This window comes from Solanum stenotomum, chromosome 2 (assembly GCF_019186545.1).
Source record: "Solanum stenotomum isolate F172 chromosome 2, ASM1918654v1, whole genome shotgun sequence".
Lineage (NCBI taxonomy): Eukaryota > Viridiplantae > Streptophyta > Magnoliopsida > Solanales > Solanaceae > Solanum > Solanum stenotomum.
Genome location: NC_064283.1, coordinates 25,647,248 through 25,662,608, shown reverse-complemented (window position 1 = coordinate 25,662,608; position 15,361 = coordinate 25,647,248). Strand labels below are relative to the sequence as shown.

At 35.6% G+C, this 15,361-nt stretch overlaps 1 protein-coding gene across 1 annotated transcript; it reads right to left on the bottom strand.

The window, feature by feature from the left end:
* Positions 1-565: 565 nt before the first annotated feature.
* Positions 566-14,729, bottom strand: LOC125856667 (protein TONNEAU 1a-like). Its single transcript, XM_049536256.1, has 8 exons — positions 14,487-14,729; positions 4,734-4,866; positions 4,294-4,382; positions 4,079-4,201; positions 2,927-3,060; positions 2,799-2,824; positions 2,566-2,722; positions 566-728 (listed from the first exon to the last, which is right to left on the bottom strand). The coding sequence occupies exons 1-8, from the start codon at positions 14,571-14,573 to the stop codon at positions 683-685; spliced, it is 795 nt and encodes a 264-aa protein (XP_049392213.1). The 5' UTR covers positions 14,574-14,729; the 3' UTR covers positions 566-682.
* Positions 14,730-15,361: the final 632 nt, after the last annotated feature.

Sequence of the window (15,361 nt, the reverse complement as noted above, 5' to 3'; positions counted from 1 at the left end):
CTATTAAGACACCAAAAAATTAAAAGACACCAAAAAACAAATCAAAATAAAAACAAAAACTTACGACAACAAAAAAAATGAAAAGGCTTTAAGGGTAGTTTTGTAATTATTTAATTTAATGCAAGTTTTAAAATGTTATGTATTACTAATATCTAGAATTCCTTGGTATTAGTAATACACAAGTTAATACACAATAGAGTGTATAAATAATGCTTACATTAGTTATACATGGCATGAAAAAGTGTACCAAACAAGGTACTACTAATACACATACCTAATGCATGCATTATATTTTCTAATACACTCTATCAAACGACCCCTGAGTGTAAAGAGATTTATCTCGTCTGTCTATATCTTCATAGACAGAGTTACCTCATACCTACCTGATACCGTGTGAAATGGATAGTCAATATGGATACAAACCGATAAAAAACACATTTTTTTTAAGAAAAAAAAAATACAAAAAGGCAACTGTATCTGCAAATAATAACCAGCTCTCTCCAGCCACTCAAACCAAACTAACCCCAATAGAAGAAAAATGGCATAAATAGTAAAAGGCTCATATCAATATACAGTATTTCAATCATACGCAATATCACAGGCCAATACACAACATAGCATTTCAATGGTTTAAGATTATATCAATTTCCACATTAGTAATTTGGAGACCATTTAGCTACACCTACTCTCCCCTGTCATCTTCCTCGGACATGCCATCCCCTCCATGCCTGCGAACAAATTTAGTATAAAGTTGAGGCACAACCATACGTTCAAGATAATATGATCAAATTTAGCAGAAAGCATGATACTACATTTTTTACCACGATACTTCAACAAAGAGACAACACATCATGAATAACTAGATGTACATAAGTTTTTCAGAATAACACAACAGCTCATCAGCTGTCCTAGGTCATTACTACTTGCTGCATTCTTGAATAGTTTTACCTAGTCTTTGTGTAATACAAACTTAAACTTGATCTAATAGAGTGGAAGCACTTCCTAAAGTGGGGTGATGTCAGTTATATCAAATCACAATCTATTATTACCCTCAAAGTAATAGTAAGAAAAGGAAGGTGTTGGAAATATGTCTCACGATATTGCAAAAATAAATCAGCTAGTTGTATTATCTCTAAAAGATTTCTTTTGCAGAAATTCAGTTCATCAATAGCTAAGTTTTAAGGATATTAATTTATTTTTATAAGAGTCCTATGTGGCTTGAATTTAGGAGTTAGTTTCCTCTTTCTTTGTTATTTGAATTTGCGGATAAGTTAGTAGCATAATTTTGTATTTTAGTTAGAAACTAAAGCTATAAATGTATGTCTCTGAGTTATGAATAAAATAATTCCCTTTGACAGCATTGCAGTATTTTATTTTATTTTCTAAGCCTTCCTATGTTGTTTCCCTAATTTTTGCTAACAACAAACAATTGGTATCTAGAGACATCAAATGGTGTATGCCGAGAGACACCTTAAAACTTCTACTTGCATGAAAAAGGGAGCCATTGCTAAATCACTTCTCAGAACAGGTGTTTCGGGTTGTTTGGAAAGAAAGAAATGAGAATTTCTTTGGATAAGATAGATATTGTTCTCAAACACAATTGAAATGTTTTGCTTAGGTTTTGGTGCAACACTGCTATGGGAATTGAATAGAGCCTGAAGCCATGTTAGATTTACTCTATTCATTACATGACTTGTAATGCACGTACTCTTTTGAATGTTCATCTAACCAACATTTTGCTGGCTCACATCAATAAATTTTACTTTATCAAAAAGATATCACAGTAGACTGCTGGAAACATAAAAGGTACATAATCTATTGTTTTGTCAAAAAGGATTGATAATTTTTGTTATTCATAATGCATTTTTAACAATTTGTTTTTGATAAGGTATCCAAAAAAATTAATGTATTTTAACAATTAAATAACTTCAAAATTTAAAACTTAATAAACGTGTATTAATGATCATTTCAATTAAAACTTTACAAAGTAGCTTTCTCTACCTAAACGGATCTTAAAGTACACTAGATTAAACCTATTTTAGTCATCACACAAACTTTTCATGCATACCATTACACTATATTCCCCAGATTTTGTCAAACATCAGAGAGAGTCTCTATTCCTTATTCATAGTTAAGTTTTTATCACATTCAGTACTACAAAATAAATGTAGCACCTGCCTTGGCACAATCTGAAACGTTGCTCTTATGCAGAGAATTCAATACATTTAAAAAAAGAATTCACTAGCAGTAAGTAGCACAAAATCCATATACTTGGATTGAAAGCATGGGTAATATTTCTCAGCAAGCCAGCCCAAAAGTACTATCTGGTCTAGTTATGCTGCATAATGGCATCTATGGACATAACAGCTGCATAGCAGAACAAATAAGGTTGTCATCTTTAACCTTACTGACCAGCCACAAGTGATGTATGTTATAACAGCCACAGCCAAAATCAAACAAATCATCCATGACTAACATTCACCAAATCTCTAACTCCCATACCCATCCAACAGAAGTAACATAAAAATCAAACTTGAATAAGCAATCCAGTTTTCAAACACTTACCGCCAGGAAGTGGTAAGATTCCGAGCTTTTCTGTCCAGCTGAAGGTTTTCTAAGGCAGATGAAGCACGACTTACATCTTCTGCAAGTTCATCATTGTCATAACTCCAGTTGTATTCATCCTTCCTGTATCCAGATACCGACGAACCTCCTCTTCTATCTAAAATTGCAACCATATGAACAAGATTAAACATTTATCCAGGAATTAATACAAATAAAGCAAGTACACTACCTACCAGATGACTGGGCTGCAGGACCTGGCCTGTGGAATGAAGATGGTCTCAAGTCAAAATCTCAAATCCAAAAAGAAAAATAAATAAATACAAAAAAAAAAAGATGACATAATAGTGTCTTATGTGAAAACCTTCCCAATGGAGGTAAGCCCCCGGCAACTGAAGATGAAGAAGGCCTCCTCATGTTCCTTGTTTCTAAAGTGGGAAGAGAGTCAGCATCTGGTGTTGTCAATCTCCTCCCAGCACCCCTTCCTTGAGATAAGTTCTGTGACACAGATTTTTTTTTGAAACTGGTAACTTCTGTGACAGAGATTTTAAAAGCTTGCCATAATGCTAATTCCTACTAGATAGACTTGTATATTCACCATAGTCAATTCGAATGCAGGAAAAAGTGAACTGCAAATGATATAACTATCATTCAATGAAACTACTTAAACATTTTAAAGACTCTAACCACACCTGGAACAGGAGACTGTCAAACCATCACAAAATGCAAGTTTCATATACTAACATACTTGTGTACACTTAAAAAAATTTAAACCAGCATCTGCAGAATAGGGATGCTCTTTAGTCTTTACTAAGTCAATCACATCTGAGCAAGGTTAATGGTTCAAACACAAACCATTGATTGCACGAAGCAGATATACCTCACAGAACAAAGAAAAGAAAGAAGTGTTTGAAGTAGAACCAAGAAACAAATTTTGTTGAATAAAATTAAGCTTAATGGTCTTTTTTCTCTTTTGATAAAACAAGCTTAGTGATATTTATTGTCCTATTGGCCAGTATCACTAGTAAATCAAGAGAGCTGCTCCTAATTATGCCTTGATGCTTTCAACTTATTTACTTTCATCTTCCTCTGTGATTTGTTTCTTGGGACCTCTAGCAACATGTTTTCCCCCCTAGGACCACATTTGGTCATAGCATTTGTAAGCAATTTATCGATCTATAGAAGAAAAAAAAAAACGAGGAGAATTTGGATACCATATGGAGAGAGGGACACAACTGCATGAGGATGTCGAGACAACCACTCTTAACAAACTGAACTATTTATATATTTAACATATTTCCTACATTATTGAATTCATCCTTCTCAACTTTTATTCTTTTCAAGGATGATAAAATTGTATCCCCAACAAACAAGTTCCATACGATTATCAATGATAATCTCCCCGCCTTTCTTCTTTTAATTTTCTTCTTGTAATACTAATAGAAACATAAACAATACCATAAGCAACTGACAGATAGATGTCTAGAAGTTATCTAATATAAGAAGTTTATCGAACCTCATACTTCAAGAATCCTTCGAGAACATCCAAAAGCAATGGGCCACTATCCCCATTCCTGTTAAGATCGTATCCATTTTTGCTGCTAAATTCTTTTAGCTCTGATTTCCAAGAATCCTTTTGCTGCAAACAAGAAATCTCTTGTAAATTGAAATAATAATTGACAATTTATGCAAATTGGTTTGATTTCATTAATTATAGCTGTACAATATTACCAAATTACACTCTGGTAAATAAACTTTAAGTGAGTGGTTTAACTGAGCCCAGTCAAAATATTCACATATCAGTGCCGTTAGCAGCCTTCCTGCATTCAGCAAGGGAAAAAAAAAAAGTTACAAGGAATCAATATGGGAGGATATATGAAATGTTAAACTCTTCTTTAACTACTAAAACACCTATCTTTATGCATTGATTATAAAATTAAAGGGCCATGGTAAGAGATATTTTACCATAAAAGTAATATTTGGTGTTCAATGTGTAAACATCAGTGTGTTTTGTAAGAATCCTAAAGCAACTATATGTGTTATTCACTGTAAGATGATTATGCAAGGAAAACAGAAAGCACATGTGCACAATCTACAACGCTTCAATAATCAAAACAAATAAAAAATAAGCATGACCGTAAAACATAAAGGGGTAAAAGCCCAAAATAAACCTGAAGGGGAATTATGGAGTTGCTTCGCACGCTCATTGCAGCTACCCAATAGTGCAGGAGGCAAGCCTTCGTCCTTTTCAATGGTCCTATCCTCCTCTTCTATCGCCTCAAAAACGCTTGCTCTAAGCTCAGCCTAAGAAATGTAGCCAAGAAAAATGTGTAAATATCTTGTGGATCAACCAGAGTTCCAATTATATCAACAAGGGAGAATTCTGAAGAAGATCTGCATGTGACAGAAATCTTGTTTCAATAAACAAGATCATCAGGTTTCTTTTACCAATAAATAATTTCTTAATCAAAAAGCTACAAAAATTTCACTATTATTACAAATCCAACATAGAATAGGAAACATTTGTTTTCAGCTTTTTCTAATTGCACTTCCTCTGTAAAGGTAGTAACAAGCAGCTCTCATGAGTGAAAAAAAAGTCAAAACTTTTTTATGGGCCAAGTTAATCAGACATACATTGACACCACTGGCTTCAGTTTAATATTTCTATAATCTGCTCATATGACTGTTTGAAGATTCTACTTCAGATCCAGTAAACTCTAACTAGCCATTTCGCAATTTACTTTTTCCGTGACCAATAAATGAGTCACAAATTAGATTGTTAACCTCTTTTGATTATTACTTTTGTTTCATTCATCTACCAGTCGCACTGTAGAAATTTCTTTATTTATTTTGTAATTAGTATTAGAAAAGCAAGCTGCATACAAGTAGATTGTTAACCTCTTTTGATTATTACTTTTGTGTCATTCATCTACCAGTCACACTGTAGAAATTTCTTTATTTATTTGTAATTAGTATTAGAAAAGCAAGCTGCATACAAGTACCTATATGGCTTTCTAATTAATAGAGAAACACATTTATACATTCAGTTTCCTGGAAGCCTATACAATTTCTTGGTGCTTCACACAATCTTATCTTATGGTTTTTATTGATAGAATCCTAGACGGGATTCCCAAATTTTATCATCCATTGGTATTTCTTTTTTATGCTCTCTGTATATATCTTGATTTTTTACAATTCACCACCATAAGTTTCTCATTTCATGGCCCAAAATGTTTCAAAGTTTTAACCCCATAAGTCACCCTCAAATCTTTGTTTTCATATTAATTTTCAAAGCATGGAACAATTCTAAGTTCCCAACTTTTCTCTACTATTCTTGTTTTTTTCTTGGATTACGGATTGGAGGTCCATAGTGTGGGTACCACAAAGGGGAATGCATGAAGGGAATGAATCTTATACTTCCAGGATACAAGGTAGCAATTCAACTGGCAGGTTACAACTTAATCCTCCTTATTCTGTATATGACAATCTTTTCTCTAAGGAGTCATTTAGTATAGATACAAGTTATGCAGGAATAATCATGTAGGGATTATAAACTTAGGAATTGTTATGTAGGGATTAGTAATTCAAAGATTGTAATTTGATGATTATTTGTTGTTGGATGCTTAGTTTGGTTCTATTACAAATTAGTGTGTGTGTGTGTATATACACACATATTAAAAAAAAAAAATTGACAACCGTGGTGTCCGGGCCAGCTTGCACAAATTATGAGGGCAAAATATTACAAATTAGTATATTTTTTGAGATAGGGGCAACTGAAATAGTACCAATTAGTATATAGTGTAAAATTAAAAATATTTGTGTACTTTTTAGCCCAAAAAAAAAAAGTTTGTTGACTATTATGAGGCCAAGCTTTGTCATTTTAATGTTTTAATTCAAGTATTATTTTAATACATGTATTCTTATTCCACACTCTAACCCACATAACATAGAACACAAATTTCCACATTAACTTATGTAGGTACTATGTAAGAACAAAAGAAAAAATAAAAACATTATATCAACTATGCTGGATTTTATACCAATACTACTATATGCTGATTTTTATACATTGATTAACTCTATTAAAAGACCAACTAAATGGCACCTAAAGGTTGAACCCTTCAAAGTCACTAACTCACACTTTCTCAAGCAAAGGTCAATTTAATTGAGCCCAATAGAATATTATTCTTCTGTGCCAACTGTGGGCTTAAGATCCCTCAGTGACTCCTTGTCTCCTGACTATCCCCAAATAGTTAAGGTTCATGATTCTTAAACCTTAACTACGTTAATTGTGAGGCTAATGATGTGATTAAGGCATTCTAAAGGTATTACCGACATCAATAAAGGTGGTATGCTTGGGACATGAATATGAATGTTGAAAGTGGGTAGATGTTTGGCATGTGCATGAGGCCAGGACAACTGCAGAAGTTTGGAATAAGTTGGCATGCTGTCAAAGAGGCCATAGGACGGAGGCCAAGACAACTACAAAAGTTTGGTGTGAGGTTAGTGTGTTGTTGAAGAGGCCACGTCAGTGTTGCCAAAGGTTCGCTTAAGCCCTGAAAGCAAGGTTCAAAACGTGTTGCGCGCTTCGCATTGCTTAATGTGCGATTTTGTGTCGTCATCAAGGTTCTAAGGCATATTTTTCCTTGCCATTGAGCCTCTTTTGAAGAGGTGACACTCAACAATTGATATTTCACATTATTGTATATTTTTTTTTTGAGAATGGTAACTTTTTCTTCTATTTATCCACAGATATACTACATCAAAGTAGCCCCCCTCCAAAAGTATTACAAACTAGACCGACTCCATCTGTGCTTTTTGTTACAAATAGTCTAAAACATCAAAAAAATCTTCTGTCTGTACTAAGACTTTCCGTTTACACCAAAAATAATAAAGAGCTATACAATTCATCTTGAAATTCTGCAAATCGTTCTTCTTGCCCTCAAAACATCTTTGATCCCTTTCTTTCCACACTGTCCACCATGTACAAGCTGGGACAATCCTCCATCTCTCCTCCTTAATTGTAGTGGTGCCAATATTGATCCAACAATTTAGGAGTTGTACTATGTTTCTTGGTTTCACCCAAGTGATCTTTCTAAGGCTGCTGAAAATTCTCCATAATTGATCTGTCCATTTGCAATGCAAGAAGAGATGGTTGACTGTCTCTGCCTGTTCCTCACACAAATAGCATCTTGAGCATAGTTGGAACTTCCTCTTCTTTATATTCTCTTGTGTCAGCACTGCTTACTTTGCTAGTAACCATGTGAAACAGTTTACCTTGTATGGGATTTAAGGTCTCCATATCATCTGCCATGGCCAGAGCTCCATCCTATCATTTGAATTTGATTGATTAAGATCTTTGTAAGCTGACTTGACACTGAAAACCCCTTTGCTACCAATCTTCCACACAACCTTGTCTTCTTCCCTAGTCAGATTGCTCAATTGTACCATTGTATCATGGAAGGCCACTATGTTCCCCATCTCCCAATCATTTAGACTCCTCCTAAGATGTAAGTTCCACCCCTGTCCTGTCCACATTTCAGCCGCAGTTGCATTTTGTTGAAGGCTTAGTGTATATAAGTCTGGGAATAATTGTTTCAGGGTTCTTTGGGCTATTCATTTGTCCTCCCAAAATGACACCTTCATTCCATTACCCACTTGGAATCTGATTCAAGAAAGAAACAGAGGCCAAAGATTTCTTATTGATCTCCAGATACCACATCCATATGGTGTAGTTACCATCTTTGTCATCCACTTATTCTCCATTTCATATTTTTCCCTGATCACCTCTCTCCATAGCATATTCTCTCCTGTCATAAACTTCCAAAGCCATTTTAACATTAGGCTTTTGTTTTGTTTCTTCATGTTCCTGATCCCCAGTCCACCCTCCTTCTTATTTTTTATGACCTCTTCCCACTTGACCAGATGAAACTTCTTTTTATCTTCATTTCCCTACCAAAAAAAATTTCTTCTCAAAGCATCTATCCTCTGTATGACATTGTCTGGTGCTGGGAACATAGACATCATATAAGCAGGTATTGCATCTAGCACACTATTAACAATGGTTAATCTACCTCCCCTAGACAGATATTGGCTCTTCCAGTTGGTAAGCTTCTTTTCGCATTTTTCTATCACTCTATTCCATATCCCTATTGATTTGCTCTTTCCCCCCAATGGCATACCTAGGTATATGGTTGGTAGTTCCCCTACCCTACCACCCAAAACCCCTGCCAGACTCTCCACCTGAGCCACTTCATTTATGGGATAAATGAAACTCTTCCCCCAATTGATATGTAATCTAGAGACTACTTCAAAGATGATGAATATTACTCTGAGGATCAACATTTGCTCTGTCATTGCTTCACAAAAAATAAGGGTATCATCTGCATATTGCAGATGTGTAATCTCCAAGCCATTTTGTGCACTGCTGTCCACCCTAAAGCCCCTTACCCAACCCTTCATCTGTGATGTGTGAATTAGGTTACTCAAACCTTCCATGGCTAAGATGAATAAAAAGGGTGACAGGGGGTCACCTTGTCTCAGTCCCCTTTGGGATGAAAAGAAACCACTAGGAGTTCTATTAACTAAAATAGAAAACTTGTCTGTGCTTATGCAGAATTTCACCCATCTAATCCATTTGGCTCCAAAACCCATCCTTTGCATCATAAGTAGTAAGAAATTTCAGTTTAAATGATCATAGGCCTTCTGTATATCAAGCTTGCATATTGTATATTTTTTTTCAATTTCTTTGTTCATATATTTGACATTCATGCTTATAATTATTAGTCATAGACTAGACATATATGTTTGTTTGTTTTTTCTCCCTTTGTGCATTTTTTCATTAAAGTCCACGCTTTATTTGCGCTTAGTGCTTAAAGCCCTAATGAACCTTAGAGCATTTTTGCATTTTTTGCTCTTGATAACACTGGCCATGCTAGCTGCAAAACTATTTAGTTCCCAAAACGTAGATTTTGATTCTCACAAAATAGGTGGGACCTAGGGCACAACTTCAAGAGTATTTTCTTGTCATTTCTCCCTTTGCGCATTTTTTCATTAAAGTCCACGCTTTATTTGCGCTTGGTGCTTAAAGCCCTAATGAACCTTAGATCATTTTTGCATTTTTTGCTCTTGATAACACTGGCCATGCTAGCTGCAAAACTATTTAGTTCCCAAAACGTAGATTTTGATTCTCACAAAATAGGTGGGACCTAGGGCACAACTTCAAGAGTATTTTCTTGTCATTCTACTTCATCCAACTACCAATATAAGATTTTTATGAATTATTTATGTTAGATAACACTCCATACCATGAATTTTAACATCAAAATCTTTTGATTTTGGTTAGTCAAGAAAACCCATCAAGAACCCAAAAGGCAAGAGCTTTCAGCTACGAAGGGCTTTGCAAGATGCTAGAAAAAGCCCGACAATGCAACTGGATTCAGGGGTTCAGTGTTGGTTCAATCACTTGTAATCCAGTCATAACCTTCCACCTATTGTATGCTGGTGATACTTAGATTTTTTGTGAGGCAGATAGATCTCAAACTCTATACCTAAATCTCACTCTCTTTCTTTCTGAAGCCCTAAATGGTTTGCATATCAACAAGCAGAAGAGCATTGTGTACCCAGTGAATGCTGGTTCGCAATATTGATAAGTTGGCTGGAATCCTGAGGTGCAACATTGGAACACTGCCTTGTTCTTATTTGGTTCTTCCTTTGGGAGCCAAATCCAGAAGTTGTGATATTTAGAATGGAGTAGTGGGGAAATTGAACAAAAGACTTGCTTCATGGCAGCTGCAATATTTATCAATTGGGGGTAGACTCACTCTCATTAACAATGTGCTCGACAGCATACCCACCTATTTCATGTCATTATTCCCTATCCCCCAAAGTGTGCTTGATATACTGGAGAGAATTAGGAGAGACTTCATGTGGGAAGGTAATAGAAGCTCACACAAATTTCATCCCGTTGAATGGGGCAAGGTTATAATGCATAAATCCAAAGGAGGACCGGGGATCAGAGACCTACCCTTGCATAACAAAGCTTTGCTTATGAAGTAGCTCTAGCGATACGGAACAGGGGAACACAGTTTATGGAAGGATGTAATCAAGGCTAAACAATGAAGCAAACTGAATTTCTTCCGAATGTTCAATTCAAGCCAGGTAATGCAGCACACATCAAGTTTTGGAAGGACTATTGGCTGAGTAACACACATCTGATGGTAGACTTTCCTAACCTTTTCAACATCGCCCTGGACAAGAACTCATCTATTGCTCAAAACAGAACTAAAAGTTATTGGGATGTGCACCTACGAAGAGCCGTTCAAGACTGGGAGATGGGAAGTTTGATGGAGTTGCTAGCAACAATTGAGTCTTTTAACAGTAATGAAGATGCCCCTGACAGTATGAATTAGGGTAAAGAGGGCACTTCCACTGTTAAAGAATGCTACATGCTACTAAGCTCTCAAAACCAAGTCATTGACACTTGACCGTGGAAGTTGATTTGGAGGATCAAACTCCCTGTTAAGGTTATATGTTTCAACTGATCTGTGGTCTGCTCTCTGGTATGCATGCCTCATTCTGGACAACCTTAATGGAGAGGATTTGAGCTGGTCAACAGGTGTTACTTCTGTAGGTGCTCCCATGAATCTGTCAATCACCTATTTCTGCATTGTCCTGTAGCCAGAGACCTTTGGAGTGTGCTTTTTTCAGTTTCTTTGGTTTAAGCTGGTTGCCTCTGGGATTGAGAGAGGCACAACTGTGCTGGAGCTTGCGGAATGTGGATACAGCCATCAAGAAAATCTGGCTTATGATTTCTTCAGCTATTTTGTGGTGTCTACGGATGAGAGAAATAGAAGATGCTCTGATGGCATATCAACTCTAGTTCCTCTCTCAAAGCCATTTGTTCAATTAATCTTTTCAGCTGGACAAGATGTCCACAGTAAATAGCACTGGACAGTTTAAAGAATTTGTTAGTTCTCTTGTGCTCTCTAGCTGGCAGACTGAGATATTATTGAGGCAAGCAATACTCTCTCATACTTATGTCTTTTAAAATTCTCTCACTGTAAATTAACATCTACTTGATGCTTTCTAATGAATCCTTTACTTCATCAGAAAAATAAAAAAGATTTAAACCTCTTAAGGTAAACCCACCTACTCTACTTTAACTTTTATGTTTATTTATGGAGATTAAGGATGCTTATTGTATTGTTAGGTGGTTGGAAAGTTAAATTTAATGGTACTTACTACTTAGTTTCCACCATTAATGGAGATCGTTGGGTGGATGTGGAAAATGATGAAATATATTTTGAGAAAGAAAAGCTGATGGAATATTTAATGTGTGTTCGATATTGTGATTTAGGATGATGTTATTGATGATTTTAACCAGTTACATTGTAGAATAGGGATGGTGAGCTTAGTTCTCATGGAAAGAGGTAGAATTAACTAGGTTAGCATGAGCTAATTGTTACTTGATAATTGGATTATATAAAATCTTGTGAGCTTGTAACAATGGAGTTGAACTCAATTATTTGTAGATTGAGAATTTAGATGGCTTGAAAGACGGGAGAAGCCAAATGATCTTCGAAGGTGTTTGGTGAGAGGTTTCAAAGGTTTTGTGGATTAAAACTGGTGAGGACGAGCTAGTATCCAATTCACCATGTTCAAAAGTTTGATCTGAAAAATTAATTTTGCCTAATTATGGATTTTTTTATGGAAGCCAAGCAATGCTTACTATCTTGTTTATTGTTCGACTTAAAAATCATTCTTAGTCATGAACATATCTTGATTCATGCTATGCTTCTATGAACAAGCTTGTGATATACATGTTGGAGTGAGAATGACACTCTTAAGTAGATCATGTCTATTTCAAATAGCCACGGTCAACTTGGTTAGTATGGGATGAGGGAAACATCCCATAGTAGAACAAGTCTACTTGAAATAGCCACAGTTACCCCAGTTTTTTGGAGTGAGGGTGACACTACCATATAGAGCAAGTCTACATGAAATAGCCACAGTTGTACACAACTTTCTGGAGTGAGGGTGACCCTGCCAAGTAGAACAAGTCTACTTGCAACAAGCCACAATTATGATTGACTTCAGTGTCATTAAGTGCTTGCCTGTATTGCAGATTATACAGTTTTCAGTTATCAATTTCTCTCAGCTTTCAGTTAACAATTTTCGGTTCGAGATGTATCTATGCTATTTGTGCATTTCTGTTGTATTTATCTTGTCCCACCACTTAGTAGGTCATCTATTAGACTTAATGTGTATTATAATGGTGTACTAAGCGCTCACGGGCCTCTTTCTCTCAAAAATGGGTAACACCGAGCCTAGTAACTCCAATTAAATGTTGCATTGTCCTCAACATCCTTCACTTTTCTTTCCGTGGGAGTTTCACCCTTCATTCAATTATTCTGCTGTATGCCCCAAGAACATATGTAGTTCCTCTTCTGACTCTAGATGGATAATAACTAGTTTCAGACCAAGCGAGTATCAGTTATGATTGGGAGATTTTCATTTTTTTTATACAGTATGGCTGGGGGATTTTTGATAGCTGCTTTAAGCTTATTCAGTTGAGACTAAGTTGCTCGGACTCTCCAAAAATGTTGCCGCACCCGTGTCGGATCCTTCAAAAATACACTATTTTTGGAGGATCTAACACGCACCCGTCGACATTTTTGAAGAGTCCGAGGAACATAGGTTGAGACATATGTTTAACTATTTCAGTGCAGTTTATTTGACTGTAGTTGCTAGATCTTAAGATATTTCATTGGTATATAAAGTTACTCAATTTCAATCCAATGGTTCGCTCAACGGGGTAGTTAGTTGGGTGTTGATTACACGTACATATTTTTGGATCGTGACACAAATAAGCTAAAAGATAGGTTGAGCATCAAAGGACATGCACTTTCAAGGTAAGTAATGCATAAATATCGGAATTTCATGTTTGTTTGATGAGAATGAAGCAGATGAAGATAAAAGGCATACATGTAGCAACCCCCGCAAGTCTAATATTTAGCTCCTTAGAGATAACTAAAACAGTTGAAGCACTCATGTCTAACACAAGATATTCATTTCAATATATTAATCTCTAATCACTTAAACTATGTTTTGCATTGCCCAGAGCTTTCTAGTATACGTTGGTGACACCTCCTCATCAAAATTATTTTTATTACTCTCCTACTAACTTATTCTATCTTATTCTTTAATTTTATTGTCTCCTTGGCTTCGATTATCATATTATTTGTTGTTGCTATTGTTCTCTTCTCCATTGTTTTCAGTATGGATTCTTCACTATTGTATTTGCTTTACATACTTAATTTTTTAAATATTTTACTTGACCCGAGGGCCTATAGGAAACAGCCTATTACCTTCTCAAGATAGGGGTAAGGCTGTGTACGCACCACCCCGCAAACTCCACTTGTGGGATTACACTAGGTATGTTGTTGTAAAAGAAGCTCAAAGTCAGCCAAGGCAAATACCCAACAAAATCTTAATTTAGGTACAATCTAATCATTAGAAGTGCTAAAGGAATATCCATGATACATAGGCCTTTAAACCCATCGGCTAACCATTGTAGCGTATGGAATTTTCAATGTCTGTGCTTAGAGTAAAACCTCACCGGTGGAGCTGAAAACGACAAAGAAACAGGAGCTCCAAAAGACCCTATTTTTCCAGTTTTCTAACCAAGAAACTTAGGAAATTAGCTATTCATGACACCAATTTCCACTCCAACAAAATAAAAACCAAAAATTATCAAATTACAGCTTTATCGGTTATTCTAAGCCATACCCAGAAAAGAAAAAACGTATAAACTTGCAAGCAGATACCTAATCGGTGAACATTTGACGTCAAATTGAGAAGAGAATTCAGAAAAGAATGAAAATGCATATAAGAGAAGAAAGGAGAAGGGGATTGATTCATACTCTGATCTTGGCGAGGACGCCTTTCTTCTCTAGGGTTCGAGTGACGAGGGTTTTGAGGTCCATCATTTCTCTTGTATAATCATCCATTTCTATTTCCTGGGGGTTCTTCTGCTGCTGCTCTCTGCCGAAGCTAGAAATGTCTGATTTTTTTTTTCAGGGCTCTCTTCTTCGTTGTGATATTTTTTGTATCCTTGCATTGTTGTCGAAATCTTAAAAAGTTCAACAAAGTGATGGGGGTGGGGCCTTAGGAAAGTAAAGATAACAACGGTTGGTATAGTATTGCAATTTGACACTTGAATTTTATTGAATGATTCAATTTAGAGAAAAACTACCCAACAAGCAAATATGTGTTATATGATACACAATTATAGTGTGGATCTAACCCATCAATGGTCCCCTAAAGTTGGTATAAATTTTCACTTAGACATTTTAACTAAATTTTGTTTATTTTAGATACCTCATGTTGCGTCTTGTTGGATCATTTTGACACTTTTCGTTGACTAAGCATGGTACTGCTACACGAATTTTAAGCACGTTAGAGACTTTTTTTGTAAATATTTTCTTCTCTTTCTTCTTCCTTGCTTTCTCCCTTCCATCTTCTCCACCTTCTACCATCCTTCATCACCACACAACTTTTTAAAAAAAATTCTACAATACTTTATCGGTTACACTCTTTGATTCTTCCATCTTCTTTGAAAATCAAATTTATATCTTGATTCATATTAAAAAACAAACCTCCAATGAAAAAAAGAAGAAATATATTTTACATATTCTTCATTGTAAATCCCAATCGTAGTAGCACAAGAAATCATCTTCTTTTAAATGTCATACAAAAAATTTTCGATTTGATATGATTTTTCTTATTCTCCCAACGT

Bases quoted from the DNA above. Each gene is read 5' to 3' on its own strand.
- LOC125856667 (XM_049536256.1), bottom strand. From the start codon at position 14,573: ATGGATGATTATACAAGAGAAATGATGGACCTCAAAACCCTCGTCACT. The intron at 4,383-4,733 runs GTTTATTTTGGG...TGCTGAATGCAG, and splicing joins ACTCCATAATTCCCCTTCAG to GAAGGCTGCTAACGGCACTG. The intron at 2,825-2,926 runs GTTTTCACATAA...TTCATTCCACAG, and splicing joins GGCTTACCTCCATTGGGAAG to GCCAGGTCCTGCAGCCCAGT.